At 42.1% G+C, this 27,359-nt stretch overlaps 2 protein-coding genes across 12 annotated transcripts in view; one reads left to right on the forward strand and one right to left on the reverse strand.

Annotated features, from left to right (window-relative positions):
- Positions 1-27,359, reverse strand: part of FAM114A1 (family with sequence similarity 114 member A1) — a 48,423-nt gene that overhangs the window by 19,333 nt on the left and 1,731 nt on the right. For 2 of the 10 annotated variants that reach the window (XM_081924520.1, XM_081924521.1), the window contains exons 2-8: positions 27,138-27,202; positions 10,927-11,045; positions 9,713-10,027; positions 7,277-7,363; positions 4,218-4,284; positions 596-703; positions 350-459 (exon numbers count right to left, since the gene is read on the reverse strand). In XM_081924520.1, the coding sequence (XP_081780646.1) occupies positions 350-459; positions 596-703; positions 4,218-4,284; positions 7,277-7,363; positions 9,713-10,012 (672 nt within the window). In that variant the 5' untranslated portion in view covers positions 10,013-10,027; positions 10,927-11,045; positions 27,138-27,202. Of the gene's footprint in view, positions 1-349; positions 460-595; positions 704-4,217; positions 4,285-7,275; positions 7,364-9,712; positions 10,028-10,926; positions 11,046-13,091; positions 13,220-27,137; positions 27,203-27,359 lie in introns of those variants that run through there. The other 8 variants (XM_081924525.1, XM_081924518.1, XM_081924523.1 and 5 more) reach the window with 5 other exon arrangements.
- On the forward strand, positions 19,568-23,862 carry LOC309377334 (toll-like receptor 6). 2 transcript variants are annotated; one of them, XM_081924462.1, is made up of 2 exons: positions 19,568-20,281; positions 20,984-23,862. In XM_081924462.1, exon 2 carries the CDS (start codon positions 21,048-21,050, stop codon positions 23,430-23,432), a length of 2,385 nt encoding a protein of 794 aa, XP_081780588.1. In that variant the 5' UTR covers positions 19,568-20,281; positions 20,984-21,047; the 3' UTR covers positions 23,433-23,862. The 2 variants fall into 2 exon arrangements, with proteins under 2 accessions (XP_081780588.1, XP_081780587.1); XM_081924461.1 differs by having other exon boundaries at positions 19,568-20,075.

The following is a 27,359-nucleotide window of genomic DNA, read 5'->3' on the forward strand; positions in this document are numbered from 1 at the left end:
CCTTCTCCATCACAGTATATTTTTAAAAGGGAGAGACTGGGTGGCATAATTCTAGTAGGACTAGAATTGGCTACAATCCTATATTTGCCAAAGGCAATCCAATCCAATCCAAAAGAATTATCTCAAAAACATGTACTGAAAAACATATTAAATTGTGAGTTTTGTAGGTAACGCTTTTGGACAGAATTTTAAAATACTGGATCACTTTAAAAAAATATATTGTATATATCATACTTTTTCCGTGGTGTGTTTTCTTGGGTTTCCTTACTTGTAGTTATCAAAAAAACGAAAAACCCTTTCTATAACAAGTACACTCCTTTCCCCTCTTTTTGTAACTAGAATTGCTTACGGTGTTCTGTACGGCACTACTGATGGTTGAAAACATTCCACGTGATGCAGAAGGAGATGAAGGCAAAGGTGTGTTCTCTGAAGAGCTGTCCTGTGTGGTCTCGTCCATGTCTTCAAGAAAGAAGAAGAAAGGCCAAATGAAAATAATGCCGGTATGTGACCTCAAACTTCAAGTTTGTGCTAGGTTAAAACAATAGTATTGTGTTCCTATTAAGAATATTTTGCCAAGGCAAGGTATGTTTATCACCTGGGATGGGGCTTTCTGCTGGGTCAGAAGGATGTACATCTTCTGATGTTCCCGGGACATGAATTCTGAGAGTGGCTGCTTTTTCCTTAACCGCTGTTAGCCCATGGCCTGCAATGACACAAATATTTCATACACAACAGTTCTGCAAAATGAGCTAAATAACCCAGTTAAAAGGAGAATTTTAACTAAAGTAAATAAAAGGCTAAGATTTTAGGATAGCTTGAATGTGGGACCATATAAAACCAGCCCTAAAGGATCTACAGTGGCTTCCAGTACATTTCTGAGCACAATTCAAAGTGTTGGTGTTGACATATGAAGCCCTAACGGCCTTGGCCCTATATACCTGAAGAAGCATCTCCACTTCCATCGTTCAGCCTGGACACTGAGGTCCAGCCCTGATGGTCTTCTGATGGTTCCCTCACTGCGAGCTGTGAAACTACAGGGAACCAGCAAGAGGGGCTGCTTGGTGGTGGCACCCGCTCTGTGGAATACTCTCATATCAGATGTCAAACAGATAAACAACTAGTTGACTTTTAGAAGACAAGCGAAGGCAGCCCTGTTCAGAAAAGTTTTTAACGGTTGATGCTTTATTGTGTTTTTAATGTTTTGTTGGCAACTGTCCAGAGTGGTTGGGGCAACCCAGTCAGGTGGGCAGCATATAAATAATAAAACTAGTTGTTGTTGTTGTTGTACTGTTATAGAATTATTCCTGTTTGGCCAGCCATACATATAGATAGAAGAACATCAATCAATGCTAGGATTTCTTGGGGGCACAATCCATCCAAATGTCAGCACTTTTCAAGCAACTTAAGAATACTTACTTGCAAGTAAACTGAGTAAATACACATGGGATTGTGTTGCCCCTGCATTGTCTTTAACTGGAGAGCGTTACGTTTGACTTCGCTAGTTCACTCCCTTTATTGCTATCAACAAGATGTGGTTAATTGAGTGGAGTTTATAAATCAAAATATAAGTAAGCATTTTATGAGGAACTGCCATGGTGGTAAAATAGATTGTTATTGGTTTGGAACAAACTATTTATATTTTTACGCTTCAGCGAAATCCAATTAGAACAAGATGCAATAAAGGGCTAGGAATATGGATGAGAAGAAAGGTTCCGGTAATGCTTCAAGGTTTTGCGATCACTAGTGAAAATACTCATGAGATGTACCAATGAATTCAATAATAACTATCCACCAAACATCATTCCATTACATAAGATATTGCAACATTATAAAACAGAACTGCTGAGGAATTGCACCTAAGGGCAAAAACATATATTGGGGTGGGGGGATGACGACTCAAAGGAGTCAAACTGAGAAGTCAGTTTAGAAGCAGAATTTTACCTTGCTGACTGCTTGAAAGAAACATCTTTACCAATTTGCTTTACACTATGCAAGGCAGAGGGGGACGCGGGTGGTGCTGTGGGTAAAAGCCTCAGCACCTAGGACTTGCCGATCGAAAGGTCGGCGGCTCGAATCCCCGCGGCGGGGTGCGCTCCCGTCGCTCGGTCCCAGCGCCTGCCAACCTAGCAGTTCGGAAACACCCCCGGGTGCAAGTAGATAAATAGGGACCGCTTACTAGTGGGAAGGTAAACGGCGTTCTGTGTGCTGCGCTGGCTCGCCAGATGCAGCTTGTCACGCTGGCCATGTGACCCAGAAGTGTCTTCGGACAGCGCTGGCTCCCGGCCTATAGAGTGAGATGAGCGCACAACCCCAGAGTCTGTCAAGACTGGCCTGTACGGGCAGGGGTACCTTTACCTTTATGCAAGGCAGGGGTTTAGCTCAGATACTATGCTCTCTTACAAGTTGGTCCCACCTCGAATCATAGTGCCACATTCTCCCACTGGCATTAATGGAGAATCCCAAATGTCTGTGCAGGAGCAGCCAATCAGAGCACTTGGAGGAATATAGAAGCCTCAGCAAGGATGCTTAACAAAGGTTTGCAAACTGCTGATGGTTGTGTTTTAACTGTGAAGACATCCGAACCGTTGTCATAGGGAAGCTCTGAAAATTGTGGCTATCATGGGTTACTTGCTGTCCTCCTAAACTGGACCATGGGATGCTTCATGTGCTGGAGGAAGTATGGATTGTTGTTGCTGTTGTTGTTGTTTAGTCGTTTAGTCGTGTCCGACTCTTCGTGACCCCATGGACCAGAGCACGCCAGGCACTTCTGTCTTCCACTGCCTCCCGCAGTTTGGTCAAATTCATGCTGGTAGCTTCGAGAACACTATCCAACCACCTCGTCCTTTGTCGTCCCCTTCTCCTTGTGCCCTCCATCTTTCCCAGCATCAGGGTCTTTTCCAGGGAGTCTTCTCTTCTCATGAGGTGGCCAAAGTCTTGGAGCCTCAGCTTCAGGATCTATCCTTCCAGTGAGCACTCAGGGCAGATTTCCTTAAGAATGGATAGGTTTGATCTTCTTGCAGTCCATGGGACTCTCAAGAGTCTCCTCCAGCACCATAATTCAAAAGCATCAATTCTTCGGCGATCAGCCTTCTTTATGGTCCAGCTTTTAGTTCCATACATCACTAAGTATGGATTAGTTCCATCATAATCATAGCATCCTTGTAGCTAGGAACTGACAATGTCTTATTTGCATGGGTACTATGGGAGTATCGCCATCATTGCCATTGTGTTACACTGGCATCAGAATGTCTAGTGGGGCCATGCAGTCAATTGGCACTTTATAATCTACAATGGGGCTGGGTGTTATGCACTGAAACCATGATACCTGGCAAGCAAGCATTTTGGTCTGCTCACAAGAATGTGACTGAAAGTGCCTCTTCTGTCTTGCTTCTCTCGGTCAAACAAAGCAATTACAAGATTTCTGAAAGTATTTATTTTGGTAGAAGAGTTTGGATTTGATATCCCGCTTTATCACTACCCTTCAGGAGTCTCAAAGCGGCTAACGTTCTCCTTTCCCTTCCTCCCCCACAACAAACACTCTGTGAGGTAAGTGGGGCTGAGAGACTTCAAAGAAGTGTGACTAACCCAAGGTCACCCAGCAGCTGCATGTGGAGGAGCGGAGACTCGAACCCGGTTCCCCAGATTACAAGACTACCGTTCTTAACCACTACACCACACTGGTAGCTATGTTACTAGTTTATAAAGGAGAGTAAAACTTTTTTTTTTACCATAGCACCTCCATGGTCCATCTTAAGCTACAGCACACATAGATGGCAGTTGCTATGCTGCTGGTTAGCAGACTATGCAATCCACCTTAGACCAGGTTGCAACCCTCTAATGGGTCATGATTCATCAGATGAAGACCAAATATTTAGATGACAAGTACTGTACATTAGATCACCAACGGAGCAACCCAGTGCTTCAGGTTTCTATGTTTAAGAGACGATGCTTGCCTCACACAGCAATCCTAAATGTCTGTGTTGCAGAATTTATGAGATCTGCAGTTTTCCTATGTGCTAGTATAATGTCATGCTTCATGACGACTAGTGGGACAGCTCTTGAGTGCTGATGAAGTGCCTAAGTAATTAAATTGTGGAGGCAGAGGCCCACAGTTCAAAACTGCTCTCTAAAAAGAACTCACAAGGTGGCCTTAGGCAAGCCACTGGAGGCATTTGGACAATCATTTTTCACCTTAATAAGCCAAGATATAAACTCACATGCAACTGCTGCAGTTCTCCCTTTACACAAGTCAAGAAGTCTCAGTAAACTAGTTTCCTTTTGAGTCTGTACTGGAAAACAATGGGTAATGGTTTCTGAACAAATTAGGATATTAAGCCTTGACTTAAAGTTGGTTTAATATCCTGGCATGTTTGGAAAACTATACCAATCCTGGAAGGATTGTGGGTGCCCACCACCGCAACGCAGATGAGCGACATCACATTCAAACTTGGCCTACAGCTGATTTTGGGCAATTCCCTCTTCCCACCGCAGCCTATCACTCCTCATCACATGCTCTTCAGAAAGGGCCACTGGCCCTCTAGAGACTTTTCTGGAAGCAGGCAAATCCCATTCAGCTTTAGTTCTTCCACTCAATAACCAAGCAATATACTGCAATATACTGATATTTCTGAGGAGTAGTCTTACTAATCCAAGTTATCTTTGCTGTGTACATGAACCTAATTAAGAACCCACCCTCAAAAGATAAAGCAGATTGGATTTCTTTTCTAATGTGCATCACTTCAGAGTCATTGACATTAAATTCTATTTTTAATTTAACTGTCTTGTCTCAGGTGTTATGAAAACCATTTGGATTCCCTCAGAATCTATTTTAATCATCTAGAAATTGCTTTGAATCATCAACAAACATCACCACTTCAATATTCACTTCCTCTAGGTCTTTGGGTTGGCTTCCTGGGGATTTAATTACTTCAGATTAACTTCAGCAAATTCATAAACATTTGTATTGCTTGTACTGACCCGCTTTCTGAGCTTCATTTAATTCTGAACCCACCAACTAATTTCATATTCCTCACATTCCAATATTCTTAAGTATGCTTTGAAGAGATAATCTAATAGCAATTTCAATTACTCATTTCCTCAGGGATGCACCTTTTCAGATTCTGACAACATATTACAAGTAAATCAATATCTAACAGAAGCACAAATCCTTAATTGATTGCAACACTGGTGTGTGTGTGTGTGTGAGAGAGAGAGAGAGAGAGAGAGAGCGCGAGAGCGAGAGAGAGAGCGAGAGAGAGAGAGAGAGCGCAAATGTATGTGTATATATGAACTCCCATATTACTGATATAAATCCTGGATTTCCTATATAATATACCATAGCCTGAAATGTGTTATTACGTTTCATGGCAACAAGAGAAAACCATAAAATATGTTTTAAAACACAGCTTCTTTTTTCATGGCTATTCTTCTTCCACAAGACTTTCCAGAGAGAACAATGTCTCTCCCACGCAGCCCACTCCACCCATTACTTTCTGTTACTGCAGTTCTCTTGTTCCTTAGCTATTTTCTTTTTAAAATCCATGCATGCTCTCATTTTCAAGAAAATCTATGTACCAATAGCTTTACTAATCATTCATTTTTTCTGGCACCTCAGCATTTTTAAAAGCATGAAACAATATATTAGGATTTTTGCTGGCTCTTCTGTTGAGAAAGATTAATTTGTTGGGTTTATAATAAAGATTGTTAACCAGAGGACAATAATTAGATGAATACAAATTCTTGCTTGAAAATATTGAAGATGAAATTGCTTCTCAGTTGAAAAAGAAAAGAAATTCTTAAAATAAAAAATAACCTGATTGAAAGAGAAACGGGGCATTGCAATATCAATTTTGAACAAGCATTTCAGTTTTACCTTGAAGAAATTTAATCCTTTTAAGAATTACTTTAAATCTGATTGATCGAGCATAGCTGCAAATGCAGTTCTTCTAGGACATGGAGTTTTAACAAATAAAGCAAGATGCAGCAAATATTTGTCATGCTTGAGTGGGCAAGCAGCAATCTGGTGGTAAAATAATTACTAAGTAATAGGACAAGGAACAGAACTGAAACTCTCTTGCCTGTTCTAGTGGATGTGCTTTGATTATTACTGCTGAATCATGGAGAGAATCTGTCACAAAACCATTTGGATTTAAATCCACACACTTTCTACTTTAACTGGTTTATGGATCAAGCTGTGAGGGGGCGAGTTTAACTCTAGCATATGGCTATGGCACCACTTCTCTTATGTGGCAGAGTAAACCAGATTTTGCAGGCCATACAAGATGAATACTGCAACAGAATAATTGTAAGGTAACAGTGATATTTGATTCCCTGGGATGGGGAAGCCTGGTCCACTTTCTCTCTCTCAGGAGGGAAGTGAGGCCTCAAGAGATGACTTGATGAGCCATCATAGATCAAGAACTGCAGACAGAGTTTTCATATCCCATATAGCATCTACAAACATGCACTCTGGTTTCCGTCACGGTGTTCCATTGTGCCAGAAGCAGTTTAGTCATGCTGGCCACATGACCCGGAAACGCCGGCTCCCTCAGCCTGAAAGCGAGATAAGCACCGCAACCTCGTCGTTGCCTTTGACTGGACTTAACCGTCCAGGGGTCCTTTACCTTTTTACCTTTACCTTACAAACACAATGCTTTTTAATACAGAGTTCACACATTTCAGATGAGAAGCACCAAGCAATCAACCAACCACCATATAATATGCCTTATTGGCCTATGTACATACACACGAGAACCAGCCTATATTTGATGGAACTATTCCTCTTGCCATTTGATGGAACTATTCCTCTTGGCATCCTTTAACCAAGCATTAATTACAACATAGCTAAGTCTAGTTTTGGCCCAGTGACATATTTTTCCTCATAAAGGATCTTTGGGAAAAGGGTGACTTGCAATAGAGGGATGGCATGGAAGGGAGTAATTAGCTCATTTCCTGGGAACATATTTCCTTTGAAAGCTTTTCCCATGAATTTTCCCTAGCCCTGTGTTTATTTGCAAACATGGGTCTGAATCTCTGCAGAAAGAAAAGTGGCCGGGAGAGCAGGGGTTTCGGGGGAAACATGCTAGCAAGAAGTCTTAAGCAGCTGCCAGACTGATGTTATATTCGTCTCAGTTATCATTTTTACTTTGTCTCAAAAAGGGTTAGGGGGGAGAAGTGTATTACAGTACCTGCTGATGTCAAGGGCTTATTTATACCTTTTAGATATCAAATCAATTACTTTAAAATATTTTATATATTCATGGTTTGTATACTTAACAACTGTAGCAGAAGCTGTTGAAAGCAGGGATTTGCCCCACGATCCCCAGGTTGTCCATCCACTCCCTTTAGGAGATGAATCCGTGTCCTGCAGAAAGATATGTTAAGGATACTGTCAGCACAATTTGTATTTTTCCAATACAGATACTTCCATTTTTAGAAAAAGAATAATAGGGGTGATATGTCCCCCATTCACCTTAACTAGGCTGGTTCACACATGATGCTAGGCTACAGACAGAAATAAACCAGGGCTTACCATGAACAAACAGCATGCAGGTGCACACTGTCCAAGTGTGTCTTTCTGGTGCCAGGAAAACAAACCCAAAAGCCGGGCTTAGTGTTATATGCAAGCCAGATCTCATAGTCTGTTCCTCCCAAACCATGAATATTGATTCTTCATTTTTGAATGGAACTATCACATGCTTAATGCAGCATGTCCTTCTGGGAAAAAACAGCTGGCCTACAATGAGTGTCTTTTAACTGATTCAATAACCAAGGTTGCATTAGAACAGTGGTTTTCTAATTAGGTTCCAGAAAATTTCGGGGTTCCTTGGAAGTTTGTGGGTTTCCTAATGGCAGGATAAGCAGTGACAGACAACCTTCACCAAAGGACCACTTGCCTGCCATTAACATTTGCCTCCAGAATGTACAGCTGCAGAAGAGTGAGATATGTAAAGGTAAAGGGAACCCTGACCATTAGGTCCAGTCGTGGCCGACTCTGTGGTTGCGGTGCTCATCTCGCTTTATTAGCTGAGGGAGCCGGTGTATAGCTTCCGGGACATGTGGCCAGCATGACTAAGCTGCTTTTGGCGAACCAGAGCAGCGCACGGAAACGCCGTTTACCTTCCCACCGGAGCGGTACCTATTTATCTACTTGCACTTTGAGGTGCTTTCGAACTGCTAGGTTGGCAGGAGCAGGGACCGAGCAACGGGAGCTCACCCCGTTGCGGGGATTCGAACCGCCAACCTTCTGATCGGCAAGCCCTAGACTCTGTGGTTTAACCCACAGCGCCAGCCGCGTCCCTTGTGAGGTATGTAGTAAGGCATAAATTCTGTTGACATAGCATGGTGGTGAGGCTCAACAGGCCTGGCTCATGCTCTTCTGCAGCTACAAGTGATCCTGAACACATTCCTTAGTATCCCCTGCAGCGCACAGGGGTTCTAAGCAAATCAAAACAGAAAGGGTACTGTGAAGTTAGGAAGCGTAACTGCACTAGAGTATTACGGAAGCTAAAAATCCTAGAGCGCTTTTAGATCTTTTCCCACATTTTAAGTATGCCAGCCTTAACAGGGACCAGGTGCTTTGGCTGAAACAAAACTGGAATGCTGGGTGGCAGGTGGGAAGGGAAGTTATTTACTGTATATGTATGATTCTCACTGTCAGATGGAGTGAATGAATAATCTCCTCTTGCAGGCTTTGGTTTATATCCCTTTCACCTGAAATCAATCAAGCATCTTTTCAGCTTACACGAAGAATTAGCTGAATGCAATCTGATTGAAAATTGATTAAATTCTGCTGACTGGAGAAAAAGCAGCTATTGCTGCTATAGTTTTATTATTTATTATAGGCACACAAGCAATAATGATGTTGCTGCCAGTTCCATGCTTCCATCTACAGACATACTCTTAACTTTCGTGAAACTTTAGCACCAAGGAAAGTTCAATCATACATGAAGCTTAGCTTTTACCTTTCAGCTTTTGACCATTCTGGGCTCTCGGTGTAGTGTGCCCTGCTTATTCTTGGTTTGCCAGAGGCAAGCTAGCTATGAAGGGGCAATCTTAGGATGTTTTATCTTCCCTAAAAAAATCCGAATTACTGCCTCTCTGGAATCTCTTACTACAGGCAAGATAGTCCCTAAACATGCTGAAACATGGCAGGAAGGAAGCCAACATGGTTTTGTTCCAGCAGCACAACAGCACTCTGCCTTTTCTGCCCCACCAACTGCTGCTGACTTGGAACGCTGATAACCAAAGACAGAAACTATTGTGCATTCCCAAACATATCTTCACAGAAACCAAAGGCATACAGTAACCCACACTTGGAAGAATGCAAGAATATTATGCAAACACACATTACAGGGACAAAAGCATAGTCTGTTGTTTCTGTTTGAACTGATTTTTATATAATGCCAACTACAGTAATCGATGGCAATGCACATTCCTTTAGCATGCTATATGGGAGTGTACAACTAACAAAAGCAGCCGGAAGAAGGGCTGGCAAGGCACATTATGAAGGATTGGCACTACTAGAAGAACAAGGCAACCCCACTCAGCCCTGTTGCTGAAAATGGCAGCCCTGAGTCACTGTCTCCCACCTCTCTCTATAACCAGCAACTCTGTGTATGGTCATCTAGGGACTCTGCATCACTGTTCTAACTATGACACAACTTTGTATACTGCATGAACAAAATAAATAAGAGATTTTTAAAATTCTTACTGGGCCATTATTTTTGTTCAGTTCTTCAGATCCAGGTTCTGGTTCAAGGCTCACAGATTCACTGCAATCGGTAGGAACATCTGTAGTTATGCCTCCGCTGGAATGTTCCACACTTGAAGGATGCCCTGAAGACATCTGGTCGCCTTCCTGTTCATTGCTAGAGCTTTCAGAACGTTGCCTCTTATCATCTTGTATTTGTTCCGTCTTTTCATTCTGCATTGCTCTCTCAGAAGTTGAAACATTGCTGCCATGTTCCAATATTTTCTCTTGCGTAAACACTTCACTTCCGTCACCTGACATTTTTTAAAGAAAATTCTGCAGGAAAAGAAATCAACATGTTTGTAATACAATGTTGTGATTATATGAAAACTAAAAAATTAAATAAAAATTATTCTATCTGAACATATTTGTGTCTCCTATCATCTAGACTGGGATGAAGGCATGGCTAAAAGGGGTTCAGAAAGATTTGCTTCCAAATTGGCACCAGCTGCAATGCCCCCTTGGGCAGCTTACAAAGTGCTTCAGCAGTTTTTGAAGCTTTGCATAAAGTAGAATTCTACTCCTATGCATTACATAGGAGGTCAATCCTGCTTGGTCTGGGCACACAACATTGCTGTGAAGGAAAGTCTCTTGTGCACCTGAACCTGCTCAATTTGGCTGAGCTTTGGGGCCCCAAAGTTGGGACTTCAAAGCACCATGCAGATAGCAAGGTGCTGCTAAAATAAAGGTTTCCCCCCTTTATTTCAGCAATTGTTTCAATGTATCACCCTTCAAATTACCGTACTATGTATAGGACACGCCCTATTTTGGGGGAGTCAAATTTAAGAAAATGGGGGAGATGGCACAGAGTTGTTGAGCTTTTTTGTGGGGATTACCCAGGGTTGAGCTTTTTTTTAGGGGGGATTGCCGAAAATTGCTCACCAACACACATCGCTAAATCCGCCTCCCGTCTGTCCCATCACCGGCAGAAGCTGCCAATTGCCCACCCAACTGCCAGAATGTCAGCCAATCAACACCACCCATTGACGCAGCAACCAATAACATGCACAATAGCTGCTGACAGCCACGGCAGCAACCAATCAAACGTCCACCCTATGCACTATCCATGTATAAGACGACCCCCACTTTTTAGCATGATTTTTAAAGAAAAAAGCATAGTCTTATACACGGAAAAGTACAGTAATTTTTTTTTGTTTTAATTATAAAGCACTTACACGGTGGTGCAAAGGCTTCCACGGCTCTTCTTTTCAAGAACAATTTGCAGCTGCTTGGAGCAGCTAGAAGCATGGTGCTTTCTGCACTCATTGAAACATTTTGAACGGGGGTGGGAGACCTTGAAAGCAGCAGTACATATTGGGTTATTGGGTCGTTCTTGTTTTTATTTTGATTATGTATTTTGTGTCTTATATTGTGATTTTATCCTGTGAACCGCCCTGAGACCTGCAGGTATAAGGCCGTGCACAAAATTTAACAACAACAACAACAACTCCTTCCTGGATAATGGTATAGAAAAAAAATATGACTGTCCCAATTTACCTATAGGGCCAGGCATCTTTTATTCCATATACTGTCCCTGTAAGGCTGCTTTACTATCCAAATACAAAGCCACTTGGCAGAATTTGGCTCATTCAAGTAAACTGACCTATAATGTAGAACTCTTTGACGTTGCAATGTCTTGACTTTTGATTTATTACAGACTTTTAAAAAAGATTTCTTTTACCATTAATATGGTTTGACAGCCCCTAAGAGCCACTCACAACATAATAAATTAAAGTTACATCAATAAGCTACATATCTTATCATGCACCTGCCCAAGTGGACTTGAGTCCATGAAAGTTTATGCCATAATAAATCTCTTAAGTCTTTAAGGTGCTACAATACTTTTTATTTTGTTTAGCTTTTGCAACCCTCTGAAATATCTTATGCCATAACGCAAACAGCAAAATAACAAACCAAACTATCTTTACAGATAATTAGTTCCAACCAGATGTGTGATGGGTAGTCGCATTTGTTGGTTCACATGACTGCTCTATACAGTGTTTGTATGTGTCCATGTACATGAAACACATTTTACAATAAAGAGACATTTTACAACAGAAAGTGTTTGCAGGTAATGCAAACTGAACCCTCCTTCCTGTCCAACTTAGCTTCCCACACTACAAATAAGTGGTACCTATTCTAGAAGTGAGCTGTCTTTGGGGGGGAAGTGTCGTGTCAGAAGCCATTCAGCTACTGCTGTTAAAATGATAAATCCCTTCCCTGTGTTATACATGAATGGGATAGACACATGAATAAACAAGCATGGCTGTTCATGTTATGTCTAGTTTGCCGCCCAGTTTACCTTTATGCTATGAACAGGTATAAATTAAACAAGCCTATGCCTTGGATTAGACTGACATCTGCTGAGAACTAACGCCTTAACGCAGTGTTCTTCAATACTTAATCCACACTTCAAAAGGAATGGCCGATTCACACGTTACAAGAAAGAAGCGTGCCTTTTACAGACATGCACACGTGGCAGGGAGCACAGGCCAGTCATCAGTGCCTTGTTGTGCACACACACACCTTTTACATCAGTGGACACAGACTCATCAAATTGGAATTGACCCTGAGGGCCATCCAGTCTAACTCCTTGCAATGCAGGAAGCACACTTTTCTACCTCTCATGGGCGCAGCCAGGATTTATTTTAGTGGAGGGGTAGGAAGCCAGGATGGTGTGGGAGCAGGAACCCTGTCACCTGTCTAGCAGATTTGGAAGGAACTGCCTCCCCAACAGTTGTTTTCAATTACTTTATTTGGACCCCAAATGCTCAGGGGAAAAAATCTTCCTACAATTTCTACTTTTAGTTAAGTATTTTTATTTATTTATTTACTTGATGGGAAGGCGACTGCCCTCTTGCCCGTTCCTTTTTATAGGTGCGCACCGCACCTATTTTCCCAGGGAGGCGCCACCGAAAGGCGTCCTCGGTTTGGCACACGGGGTCTGCCTTCCTTAAAACAAACCGATTTGCAAGCGGTTCTCGCGAATGGCTTTAGGGGAAGCCTCTCACGCCTCCATCCATCCAACGGTTGCTGCCCTTTGGAGATCTCTCCCCTAAGTGGACCCACATAAACCCGTGGCTGGAGACGACAGAGAGTCCCCCCCCCGTACCCACCCTTCCCCGGGACAAAGGCTTGAGTTATGGTTGCGGCGAGTTTCACTGCTCCCGCTTGCAAACTTCTCGCAGGCAGAAGATTACGCCGGGCTCTTCCTCGCCCATCAATACTGAACAGCATCGCCAAGGGAAAGGAAGGAAACTTTTCGGCGCGAGGGGCGCTTCAAAAGTCTCCAAATCGCCATGGGGAACAAAATACAAGGAGAAGCCGCGTCGCCCCTTACCGCTGAGCCGCTGCCTGCTTGGCGCGCCCCGGGCGCCTTCCGCTCTCCGCCCGGCCACGTCGGCACAGGCCGGGAGAGGGAGAGGAGCCGAGGGGCGGGAGCGGAGGGCCGGGCCGGGGGGCAGAGCTTTCTCCGGCCTGGTCCTCCCACCGCCAGGCTTGCTGCTCGTCCGAAGGAGCAGGGCGGCGCGACACGAAGCGGGTACCGCCTGCCGGCGGGCTCGGATTTTACCCTGCTGCGAAGAGGGAGGGAAGCCCGGACTATGCCCTCTGGCGCGAGGAACGGAGCAGGCGGAGAAAGCTGCCCGCTGGCGTCTCAGTTTGGGGGCAGTTCCCAAACTTTTCGCTTCTTTCCCTACTCTGCCTTCTTCCAAAGGGCAACAAGACTCGATGTGAAGCTCTGGGCAGATTTTGGCATATGTCCTCCAACATTTCTCAAATGAAAACAGGGACTTCCTATTCCACCCTCATCATCGTTATTATTTATACCCCACCCATTTGACCGGGTTGTCCCCCAGCCACTCCGGGCGACTTCCAACAGATATAAAAACAAAACAAAACATTTTTATTTTATTTTTTAACTTCCCTATACAGGGCTGCCATCAGATGCCTTCTAAAGTTTGCATAGTTTATTTATCTCCTTGGCTCTGCGGTCACATAATTCCATACCCTTCAACATTTCTCCGATGAAAATAGGGACGTCCTAAGGAAAAGCGGGACATTCCCGGATCAAATCAGAAACTGGGATGCAGAGCTTTTCTAGACAAATAGGTGCCTACAGTCATCAGTTGTTATAGTAAGTGCCACACTTTTTAACAACAACAACAACAACAACAACAATTTATTATTTATACCTCGCTCATCTGGCTGAGTTTCCCTAGCCACTCTGGGCGGCTTCCAACAAAACAGTAAAATACAATAACCTATTAAACATTAAAAGCTTCCCTAAACAGATGTCTTCTAAAAGTTTGGTAGTTATTTTTCTCTTTGACATCTGGTGGGAAGGCGTTCCACAGGGCGGGTGGCACTACTGAGAAGGCCCTCTGCCTGGTTCCCTGTAAGAGGTGCTGGTACTGCGTACCCTTGACTACCCCCTGAAAAAAAAAGAAAGGACTGCTGGGACAGCTTTTGTAAATTTGGGGCTGTCCCTGGAAAACAGGGACCCTTGGAGGGTCTGTTGGCAACCGTGCAGGGATGGCGGGGTGAGGGGGTATATTTTTAGCATCTCATATGGCGCTGCCCTAAGAATGTTTCTTCAATAAGTGAATTCCTCGTAAGTTTTGCGGGCTTCGGCTTTAGTCCTATATCTTGCATACCTTATAGGACTTGCCGCAGAGTGGAGTGCTGGCCAGAGGTGTTCTGGCACCTGTAGCAGACCCCCAAATGGCACCCCCCTCTTCTCCAGGGAAGAAGGGGTGAGGGAAGATCTACATCAGGAATGAGGGGGGAATAAAGATCTGCATCAGGATCTGCTGTCCCTGTGGATCCTGTTGCTTGAGGTGGTGGCCTCACCTTGCCTCATGGTGGACTGGCCTTAGTTGAGTATAAGGATTGCACAGTGACTCTTCACCTCCTGCCCTGCCTGGTTCTGTATAGCTGATAACTTTTGATTTCTTGATACACTTAAATGTTTAGAAATGGGCTTTTAGAGATGGGAGATGCACATTTACTTGAAAAGTACATTGTATTGAAGGAGGAAAGTTGATGATCGAAGCTTTTTACTACTTCCTCTTCTATGTGGCTTTGTACTTAATCTGACTTTTACCCAAATCACTTAGAAAAGTGAAAGATGAGTGGAGCTTCCTGCCTCCGTATCTTGAGTGGGGATGTCAGGGGACAGGAGAAAAAAGTGACCCAAAAGGGATGATGTCCATGGAACTCAGAAATCCAAATGTATCATGGTTGTAAAATGCTTTGTGGCTCCTGCCTCAGCTTAAATTCTCCAGCTCCCTCCAAAATACTATAAGGTTAGCTATCAGGGTCTCAGCCAGGCCATTCCTCTTCCTCTTCCCTGCCCCCACTTTCCTTTTTAACTGGTGGTCAGCTGCTCTCATCTTCTGTGTCTCTTCCCCAGGACCATACTCATTCTTTTTTGTTTGTTTGTTTTTTAATTCACAGTCTAATATTTTCTTTCTCCAAAGCTGGGGAACCACTCATGCAATAAGAAGCCCTTAATTGTCTGTGGTGGTACCCGAAGTCTTTGGCCCATTGTATCATTACCGATTTAACCTCTTCATCTTTCGTATACCATTCCAATAATATCTTGACAAAGTTTTACATTCATTATTTATTATGTCTGTTTGAAACTTTGAATCTTTTTCTTCATAACCACTTTCTTTTATATCTTTTCTAAACATTTCATTTACTTGGAAATAATGCAACCAATCGTATACATAATCTTTAACTTGTTCATATGGTTTCATATTTTCCTCCTTCTTTGATTACTATTTCACCATATGTAATCCATTTACTTCTCATATTTATTTTCTTTACGTTCATAACCTCCAGTGGAGATAACCAATGTGGTACTTTTGGTTCCAATAAATTTTTGTACCTGTCCCATACATCTATTAACGAATTCCTGAAAATGTGGTTCTCAAAACCTTTATGAACTTTCTTTTTATCATACCATAGATATGCGTGCCATCCAAATCTGTTATCAAAACCTTCCAAATCTAGTAATTCCTTATTTTCTAATTTTATCCATTCCTTTAACCAACATAGGCATGCTGCTTCATAATATAATTTCATATCTGGCAGGGCATAGCCTCCTCTTTCTTTTGCATCTGTTAGTAACTTATATTTTATTCTTGGCTTTCCCCCCTGCCAGATATACCTTGAAATCACTCTTTGCCATTCTTTAAAAATCCCTACCCCCTTTATAATAGGGATAGTCTGAAATAGAAATAGTATCTTTGGAAGCACGCTCATCTTTATCGTAGAAATTCTGCCCCGAAAGGACAGGTATAATATTCAATTTGATGATTGGGAAAAATTGTGGAAAGAAAATCTAAAATTTACTGCATGCATGGCATTGAAGGAAAACGTGATGAAAATGTTTTATAGATGGTACATCACACCGGTAAAATTAGCAAAAATGTATAAGACATGTAATAAGTGTTGGAAATGTAAAGAAAAAGAAAGAACGTTTTATCATATGTGGTGGGAGTGTAAGAAAGTGAAGAGTTTCTGGTGGTGGCCCCATTTCACTGTCCTGCTGATAAGCACAGGACCACCCTATTTAGTTTTGGGAGAAGTGGGAGAATGCCCCAAAATGTTGCAGTGAACTGCTGGATAGCTACATGATGGTCCTGTTCAGGACTCCAGCCAGCATCAGGAACATTGCAGTACTACTGTTCAGGTTTAACAGGGGCGGTAAGAAGACTTTTTATTTATTTATTTATTTTTCACTCCTGAAATCTTCCATGGACAATCTACAAGTGCTCCACGGTTAATATTGTTAATACTTATTTAATATAACTAACTTCCACCTTGTCCTATAATTAACCAAATAGCACCACCTTTGGGTCTTAGGGAAGAATAAATCCAGTTTATGTTTGTTACAAAATGAAGCACTTTCCCTGATTATAAACAGTGTTAGGTCAGGACATCACAGGTCTTGGACTAGGGTCTCAAGCCAAAACACCCAGATGGCCTGCTATTGGCACCACCGGGGCAGCTCATAGGCACAAGGAGCTCCCAGCTTGATCTCTCTTGTACTGCAGGAATGCTGCTGTAATGGTGAAATACTACTATGACTCTGTCAGCCCAGCAAAACCAAGTGACCTAAGAAACAAATAGGAACTTGGTTTATCCTAAAGAACCTAACCCAGCTGGAAAACACTTGGAGTGTCACTCTTTCAACTTCTTCCTTTAGCTCTAATTAATTTTCAAGGGAGGAAAAGGTAACTATGCTCACCACCTTATGCTCAAGAGGGCACTATGGTGTGTGTGTGCACTTAAAGGCTTTGTGGACACCAGGAGAAGACCTCAGTGCAGCCATTGTACCCATGGGCGTCATATTAGCGACTTGTATTTTTTATGTAAATAATCTCATAATCATGTTTACATACCCATTCTTTATCAAACATGTTAACACCCATGCTTTCCTCTCTTTTCCCTTGCTTTTTTTACTTATAATTCCAAATTGTCATTTTTCAATAAAGAGATGTAAAACATTTCAGTGCATTTTACTGTCTTCTGTTAATTGCAGACTAATTCCAACCTAGTAAGATGTGATATTGTTATATTTCTGTATAGTGCCTATTTTCTTCAAATACAGAAAAAGTGATGGGTGATATCTTCATCACTGTTATCACCATCTATTAATTTATAAATTTCCTTTTACATGTGTGTCTTAATGTGATTTACAAGCATACCATAAAACAGCTAAAAATAGTTTGGAAAATAACAACAACTAAGGATAGGTTTAAAAACAATACAGAATGAACAGCTAAGGCAGATAACTTTTCGTACTCCTGAAAAAGCTTGTTGAAACAAAAATGTCTTCCATCATTTTCAGAAAGTACCGCTAGTGAGGGGCTGTCATATCTCAGATGGAATGCTGTTCTACAAAATGGGCAGCCATGTTGAAAACCCTGTTCTGAGTTGCTATCGAGAGGACCTCTCATATTTTAGAATTTCTCCTGTAAAACAGTGACCTGCTGGGTCTATAAGGGATAAGGGCAGTATCTCAAGTAACTTAGTCCCAAACTGCATAGGGTCATGCATGTTAGTTTTATGAGTTTGTGAGTGCCTTGACTCCCCTAAATTACTGGGTCTAGTGAGTGTTAGAGTTTAAGTAATGCTTAGAGTATTAAGATGGACTGGTAGAGGCTGAATTTAGCAGTATCAAAATAGAGACCAAACCAGTTTTTCCATGTTCATGAAATTGCCTGGGAGAAGAGTCATCAAGAAGAACAAAATGAAGGTAATGAGCAATTAACAAAGCGAATACTATATACTGGACACCAGATGGGTGTGAGCCCCTCCTTCCACTGAGAGATAGTTAAAAGAGAAAAAGCAGAATGGAGTTTTTAGGATTGCAGTTGCCTGGGTTGTGAGCTAGAGAGAAAAAGTGTCAGTCTGTTAAACACAGCAAGCTAAGCAGAGGGACAAAGAGCCACATTTGATTTCTTTTTGAATCCAAGACTGCAGCAATGCGAGGAACAAGACCCTCTTGGAGTGTATTGCTTTGAACCTGCCAATCATAGGGTCAGGTTGTTTGGATGTATAAATATCCCATGTATCATAAAGACACCCCAGTCTCCGTTGTGCCTCATTTTCAAAGGAAATGCAAAACACCTGGATCCCTGGAATCTCACACTGGGGTTAGATTGGGGTGATTTATAACAGTACCAAAACCTTAACCCAGCAGCAAATTGGCAGCCAATGCAAATCCCTCAAACAAGATGTTGCATGCTGGAGGTGGTTTACTCCTCCAAGCAACTTAGCCACCAGGTGCTGCTCTAGCTGCAGCCGCCAGACCAACCTCAAAGGTACATTGAGTGCATGCTAGTAATCCAGCCTTGAAGTTACCAGTGCTGTGAACAAGCTATACCAATCCAGAAATGGCTGTAGCTTTTTTTATCTGCCAAAACTGGCAAAAGGCACTCCTGGAGATGCAGTCTTTATATCTAGAGGGCATCAGGTTGGCAGTCTCTCCCACTCTTATCCATGACCCAGTCTCCATCACTCTTATCACCACTGCCACCTGCAACATCTGTGGGGATGGGGTTATCTCTCATGGAAGCACCTCAAACAACAAGGAAGGAGTAGACCATTCTTTGAGCCAGACTGATTCCTGCTCTTAAGGAGCTTCGGATGTTTCTCAAAAGCAAGAATGAACGCAGCCTTCTCAGTAAGTAGCATATTTCAAAATAAACAAAAGGGTGTTTAAAAAGAACTGCTAGGAATTGAAACCGGGAATGCCATTTGAACAGGCAACACTGTCTTTTCCTTAACATGCGCGGGGGGGCAGGGGGAACTCCCGGATGGTATATTAACCAGGAATGTCCAAAGTCTGTTTCGGGGGCCTAATGCAGCTCGCTGGTTGGTTTAATCCGGCCCCTGTGGCAGTTTATTTCCTGGGGTAAAATTCTAAAAAACCTCTACAACTTCAATCCTAAAAACAGCTCAACAACTTTGGGGTAAAATAATTTTAAAAAGCTCAACGTCAATCTTAAAAAAAGGTTAACAACATTGGTTGGCCCTTTGGTCAGCCCTCACAGCCCTTCACTTCATCAAATATGGCCCTCTTTGAAAAAAGTTTGGACACCACTGGATCAGAGCGGAGAAAAAAATTAATATGGGGAGGTGACGACAGCAACCAACTCAGTAGAGAGCTAGTGACAGATAGTGTAAAAGCAATAGCAGTTGTATTTTAAAAGGAAGCAGGAAAACAAACAAATACATATTTTATTACTTCTGGGCTAGTGTTCTTGTTGTTGAATCACAGAATTGTAGTTGGAAAGGACCCCCCAGGGTCACTTAGTCCTGCAATGCAGGAATCTTAGCTAAATCCTCTACGACAGATAGCCATCCAACCTCTTCTTCAAAACCTCTCAAGGCCCCCAGTCACTGAGCTTGCGCGCTGCTCTGCGCTTTCTTTCTCCCTTCTCTGACGGAAAGCGGGGGTGGAGGTGTGGGGAGGCAATGGGGTCGGACAAGAGTAGTGGGCGGGGCTCTTTTTCTAGCTCCCTCCCCAACAAATCTGAAGCAGGCAGACTTCACAGCAGCAGCAAGCCAGTCGCGGTAGCTGAGGTTCCGCACCCGTGCGCTTCAGCGGCCAGAAGTGAACTCCGTCTCGACTGTTTCCCACGGTGAACAAAGCAGGCAGTGAGAGCAAAAGACCACCGTGGTGGAGGGTGGTGCTGTTTTCTTTGCATCACGCGCCTTCCCTTCTTGAGTGCCCTGCGATCCTGTGCAGCGCCCCTCTACTCGGATGCAAGACCCCTCGAACTCAATGGGACTTACTCTCAAGTAGGTGAGTCTGGATTGCTGCCTTAGTTTCACTTCCCTTTTCCCCACCACCCGGAAGAGAGGGGCTCGTTCAGCTTTTGTTTCTGTTGCTGGAACTGACGAAAACATCAAGTTCCCTCAACATAACTTGTCAAATGCCATAAACTTGAATCATAACCTGAACATGCCAAGTTCCTTTGACAGTGCAGCCCGGTATGAGTGTACTCAAAAGTAAGTCTACTTGTTTTCAATACATACATAATTTTATTTGTACTTCACCTATCCACAGTTCAGACCATGATCAAGGCGGCTTACAACATTAAAAAAATACATAACCACAACAGTAGTCATAACAGTAGTGTACTCAAAAGTAGTCATAAACAATAAATGAAACATTAAAAAATACAAAACCAAACTGAAAAATTTCCACATATATCACAACCAAATCTAAAATAAAGATACAAAAAACCAACAACAATGCTGTCCTTGAGGGACATCAAGGCTTCAAAGGAGTCACAGAATCATAGAACTGTTGAGTTGGAAGGGACCACAAGGGTCATCTAGTCCAACCCCCTGCAATGCAGGAATCTTGTGCCCACGACTATGAGATTAAGAGTCTCATGCTCTATCCAAGTCAAATTTTCCCATCTCCTCTTTCTCATCCCCTGGGCACCCATACCAGGGTAGTGTGTATCCTGGTAGACACCCCTTCACACCTAAGTATCAAAACTTCATTGTAATCAGAATATGTTTCTTCAGAACATGTGTCTGCTTGTGTGTGTGTGTGCATGCACATACATCTTCATGGTTCTCATCAACTAAAACAAATAGGAAATAAGAGTCCAAGGCATCCAGGAATTATAGCTGCTATAATTCATTTTGAACTTCTTGGTGTGATTTCATTAACATGCTGCTGCATTTCTCCTCCTACAGGCCTGTGGTCAATGTGGAGTGATGAAAGTCACCAGTAAAAACATTTAAAGTATCTTCATGCACAATGGTAGATGAAAGAAGTTCAGTCACCAACCATTTCCTTAGTGCCTTCCTCCTTGCAATAATCTTCTGGAATAACATCCAATGTTCTGCGGGGAAAGGATTGATTATGGACTTTTCCAACAGATTTCTAGTTAAAGTACCTAAGAACCTTCCAGCACAAATGACAGTGTTGGATTTGTCATATAACAGTATCTCTGAACTTCAGATTTCAGATTTCAGTTCTTCTTCTAAGCTCCAGGTACTAATTCTTTCTCATAATCTCATTGGAAAGCTGAACTTCAGTGTCTTCCAGTACAATGAAGACTTAGAACATCTAGATCTATCCTATAACAACTTGCAAAGTCTTTCTTGTCATCCTGTTACAAGTCTCAGGCATCTAGATCTCTCTTACAATAACTATGTAGACATGCCCACATGCCCGGAATTTAGCAAAATGTTGAAGCTGGAATATCTTGGCCTCAGTGCTAGAAGAATTCAGAAATCAGATTTCAGTGTTCTTGCTCATTTACAACTGGAAACTCTGTTCTTGGGCCTAGAAGACCTCTCTGAATATATCCATGGAAATCTTCCAGTGTTCAATACAAGGAGCCTTCATATTATATTCCCACCAAACAATGATTATCAAGTATTGCCAGATCTAGAAATCAATATAACAGAAAGTTTAGAGCTGTCAAATATCCAAGAATCACAAGTCAATGACTTAAGAACTTTCCTGCTGAAACTTAACAAAAACTCAACATTACTAAACCTAACACTGAACAATATACAATGTGACTGGGAAGACTTCATTGAAATTCTTCAGACTGTATGGGAATCAACCATTGAATATTTTGTTATAGCCAATGCATCACAGTTGGAAGCTCCAAATTCAATAGAGTTTAAGTATACAAAAACTGCACTCAAAACTTTGACAATTAAGCAAACTACATTGACTACGTTTCGTTCTGATGCAAAATATATGTTGGAATTGTTTTCGGAGATGAACCTTACAGCCTTGACCATTTCTGATGCAGGTTTGATACACATGCTTTGCCCTTCAAACCCCAGTCATTTTACTTACTTATGTTTTTCAAATAACAGTTTTACAGACACCGTTTTTCAAAATTGCAAGAACTTAATATTCCTTGAAAAGCTCATTTTAAAAAGTAATCAGTTCAAAAAACTTGTCAGAGTAAGTTTAATGACCAGTCACATGGCATCTTTGAAATATTTGGATATTAGCCTGAATTTATTGCAGTATGAAGACCATGAGAATAACTGTGACTGGGGTAAAAATCTGGTTGAATTAGATTTGTCATTTAATAAGTTGTCTGAATCAGTCTTTAGATGTCTGCCAGTCAATATTCAAATGATTTATCTTCAAAACAACCAGATTTCAAGCATTCCCAAAGAGATTACTGAGCTGACGGCTTTAGAAGAAATACATTTGGCATCCAATAAACTAGCTAAACTGCCTGGATGTGGTCAGTTTAGAAATCTGAGGTTCCTGAATATAGAAATGAACTCTATTGTCTCACCATCTTCTGAATTCTATCAGACATGTCAAGGCATCAAACAGCTAAAAGCAGGACACAATCCATTCACATGTACCTGTGAATTAAGACAGTTCATCAGTCTTCAAAAGCAAGGATCTATGGAGTTGGTTGATTGGCCTGACGCTTATGTGTGCGAGTACCCAGACTACTTAAGGGGGACCCTTTTAAAGGACTTTCACGTCTCTGAAGTTGTTTGCAACGTGAGTCTTCTGATTACAATAGTTATAATTATTACCGTGGTCTTAGTAGCCACTGTTTCCTTCCTCTGCATCCGTTTTGACGTTCTATGGTATTTGAAGATGATGTGGAAGTGGACTCAAGCAAAACACAGGATTCGGAAGAGTAATCCTGAAGACATGCTCCCCAACATAGAGTTCCATGCTTTTATCTCCTACAGTGAACATGATTCTGAGTGGGTGAAAAACGTATTGATTCCAAACTTGGAGAAGGAGGATGGCTCCATACGGATCTGCCAGCACGAGAGGAACTTTGTTGCAGGCAAGAGCATTGTGGAGAATATCATAGACTGCATTGAGAAAAGTTACAAGTCGATCTTTGTGCTGTCTCCTTACTTTGTGCAGAGTGAATGGTGTCATTATGAGCTCTACTTTGCCCATCACAAGTTATTCAGTGAAAATGCTGACAGTTTAATCCTGATTGTGCTGGAACCAATCCCTGCATACATCATTCCTACCAGGTACCACAAACTGAAAGCTCTCATGGCCAAGAGAACGTACTTGGAGTGGCCAAAGGAGAAAAGCAAGCATGGACTTTTCTGGTCTAATCTTCGGGCAGCCATTTACGTTAAACTGTCCAGCAACGAAGAAGAGAGAGCATTTTCACTGAGTTAAAATTATATTAAAATAATCATATGCAGATTTCATTATATCAGTAACGTTCATGTTGTATGGCATGGGTAGGCAAACTAAGGCCTGGGGGCTAGATGCGGCCCAATTGCCTTCTAAATCCAGTCCGCGGATGGTCCAGGAATCAGCGTGTTTTTCCATGAGTAGAATGTGCCCTTTTATTTAAAATGCATCTCTGGGTTATTTGTGGGGCATAGGAATTCGTTCATTTCCCCCACCCCCCAATATAGTCTGGCCCCCCACAAGGTCTGGGGGACAGTGGACTGGCCCCCTGCTGAAAAAATTTGCTAACCCCTGTTGTATGGTTGAATAATCATGTTAAGCTTCCAAACAATGAAGAAGTTGTTTAGAGTTGTAGCATTAAAGTCAGTTTTCATTGAGCTGAATTTATATAAAATAAACAGATCTGCTGGTATGAGAGGAACTTTTGTGCATTTTCAACTTTTGTTGAAAATATCAGAGACTGCTTTGTGAATAGTTAGTCTTTGTGCTGTCTTCCAATTTTGTGCATTGTGAATGCCTATCAAAAAAGTACTGGTATTTACTGAAAACACTCATTTTGTTAGAATGTATCCCTACATATCTAATTCCTGCCAGGTATCACATACTAAAAGCTGACATTGCAAAGGGAGCCCACATAGACCAAGCAAGAGAGAATAGGAAGCATAGAGTTTTATTCGTACATATTAAGACAGGAATTCATATTAAGCTTGCTGTATTTATGCTTTCATAGTTATTATACCTATAATAACCTCAATATAGCCTAGCTGTAGGAAACCAGCTATTTTGAAAAAATATGAAGGTGTCATATAATGGTCAGAGTATTCGTCTATCTACCCCAGTATTGTCTACTCTGACAGCCTTTGGCTCTCCAGGGTCCCAGGCAGATACTCTTTCCTATTATCCACTGCTTGATCCTTTTAGTTGGCAATGCCAGGGACTGATTCTGGGGCTTTCTGCAGGCAATATATTTATTTATTTAATGCATTTCTATATTACTCTTCCATTAAAAATCTTCATACCATTTTACAATCACCAATAAAATCTAATAAATAAATAAAAGGCAGCACTAAAAACAACCACAGCAGGCTAAAAGCCTGGTAAACCTTAAGTCTTTACCCTTGCACTTAAACTCGTTTGAGCTCACTTATGCATTCTCGAAGGAGAGACTCAGCTACCTTTTGGAAAATTGTTGCAAAGGGATGGCAAGACTCCCCCTCCAAAGTGGAATACTCCATCCCTGTTGGGGCATGGGAGTCATACTTCCAATCCCTATACAGAAAAAACATCTACAGGCTCAGTCCCTACCTCTTAAGTGATACCAGGGCTCAGTGGCCCCCAGTGTCAACTGAAGAAGCCTGCAGGCTTATTCAGTCTCTTAAACCTGGCAAAGCTCTTGGCACAGACAATATTTCCCTTGAGCTCCTCAAGGCCAATGCTGAATGGTGGGCCCAGTGCTTGCTGCCATTTACCAGCATAGATCAATCGGTTACTATCCCAGAGGATTGGGGGCTAGCAATCATCTTCCCAATATACAAGAAAGGGAGCAGGTTTGACCCTGCTAATTACAGACCAATTAGTCTCCTAAGCATTATTAGTAAACTCTGTGCTGCCCACTTATGTAATAAACCTGAGGACTGGATGTAGCGAGAATATGTCCTTTCAGAAGCACAAGCTGGTTTTCAGGGCAAACCAATCAACTTTAGACCAAGGCCTAGTACTCCAACATCTTGCGGAAAAATATACCTCAAGAAAAGAAGCTTTCATGCAGCTCTATGCAGCTTTCATCTGCCTTTGATTTAATATCACAAGATAGGCTTTGGGAAAACCTAAGTGCCTCAAACATAGACAGACATCTACTGCGTCTCATCCACAGCTTATACGAAAACATTCGGGCCCAGGTTAGGTGTGACCGACAGGGCCATTTATCTAAGGAAATAGAAACCTACCATGGTGTTAAACAAAGCTGTGTCCTTGCTCCCATTTTATTCAACTTCTATATTTATTCCTTAGTAGAAACATGGAGAAAGAAAATGCCCACCCCCCTAAATTGACTGGTACGCCCCTCCCGGTTCTCTTGTACGCAGATGACACAGTTCTAATTTCCTTCTCCTGTGTGGGCCTAAGAAAACTTTTAAGATCTCTCACAGCCCATTGCAAAGCCGAACAATTAACAATCAACTACACTAAACCCAAAGTCATGGTCTTCTCTAAAAAAAGAATGAGACACAAATGGAGAATTGATAATTGACCCATAGAACAGGTATCATCTTTTAAATACCTGGGCATAACCTTTCAAGAAAAGGGGTCGTAGCATTACCAAGTTAAAAATACTATTGCAAATGCCCAAAAATCTGCCAAAGCCCTTATAAGGTATTTATATGGAAAAGGGGGTCAATATATTCAGGCAGCCTCTCAGGTCTTTGTTACAAAAGTATTTACACAGCTGACATACAGCTCCAAGATTTGCAGCTTCCTAAATCTTGGTCCCTTAGAATCCTGTTAGGGATCCCTTCTTGCGTGTCTAACATAGCTGTCCGCTAGGAGGTTGGGCAAATCCCTGTCCGTGCTTGGATATGTACCCTGAAGATCCATTATTGGTTAAAACTTATTTTTCCCCCTGTCGGGCTGGCACCTGTAACCCTATTGGATTCCTACCAATCCAAATGGAAAGCTACACTGCACGAAAAGCAAAGAGGCTTGAGGTTTTCCCCACAGGCCCTGATAGCTGTAGGTTATGAGAAAGCTAGAGCAATAATCCGCCAATGAATTTGGGATGTGGAACTACAATGCCATGTGAGTGAGATGAATAAACACCCAGCAATAAAAGACAATGGGAGAGGGTTCACCTCAGCAATATATCTGTCCAAATCACAAATACCTAAATACAGACGGTTGTTTACCCTCGCCAGGTTCAACGTGCTGCCATCTGCCTTATTGCAGGACAGATTCAAGGGCAAACCATACGTGGAATGAGTCTTCCCCTGCGGCTTGATGGAGGTAGAAACTGTCTCTCATGTCTTGTTACGCTGCCGTTTCTCTGGGGATATATGCTCGGTATTTATCACCCCTGTTATACAAAAATCTCCAAATGGGTCCAAACTTCAATGTCTAAAACTCCTGGTAGAGGACAAGGAGCCAAAGATCACGCTAAGGGTGGCCCAATTCTGTGCGACTGCCCTAAAACTTAGGGAACAAGCTGTACGGTGGATGCTCGGGTTGCGAACGTGATCCATGTGGGATGCACATTTGCAACCCGCAGCATTTGCAACCCACAGCGGTGCATTTGTGCATGTGCAGGTTGTGTTTCGGCGATTCTGCACATGCACAAGTGTGATTTAGCGCTTCTGCGCATGCACGACCGCTGAAACCTGGAAGTAACCTGTTCTGGTACTTCTGGGTTTCGACGGTCTGTAACCCAAAAAAAGGTAACCTGAAGCGTCTGTAACCCGAGGTATGACTGTACTACCAAAATGATTAAGGTTATAAATAACAATTTTAGGTTATATTTTAGTGATTAAGATTTCACTTATATATTTTTAACTGCTGCTATATCTGTATTGTCCCTGTTATACCCAGTTGCAATTCAATGTATCCCTATCGTGCTTTATGATTTTCCTGATATTGTAAGTGAGCCAGAACTGGTCTGTGATCGTAATAATAAATTCATTCATTGACTCATTCACTTACGCATGTTCGTTGCCTTGTTTTATATTCTGAGATGTTGCAGTGTATAGTTCTGGTTGCCACATGACCTGGGGAAGAAAAAGATTACTTGGAAAAAGCAGTCATATGAGCATAGGTCTAGAAACTGTTTTATACATTGCTGACCTATGAAAGTAATACACCCAAGCCTTATTTCCTACACCAAACCTTTCTTGAATGAGAGTCAGTGCATATTATTTTGTATAA

Source organism: Podarcis melisellensis, assembly GCF_964234715.1.
Source record: "Podarcis melisellensis genome assembly, chromosome: 9".
In the NCBI taxonomy this organism is placed as follows: domain Eukaryota; kingdom Metazoa; phylum Chordata; class Lepidosauria; order Squamata; family Lacertidae; genus Podarcis; species Podarcis melisellensis.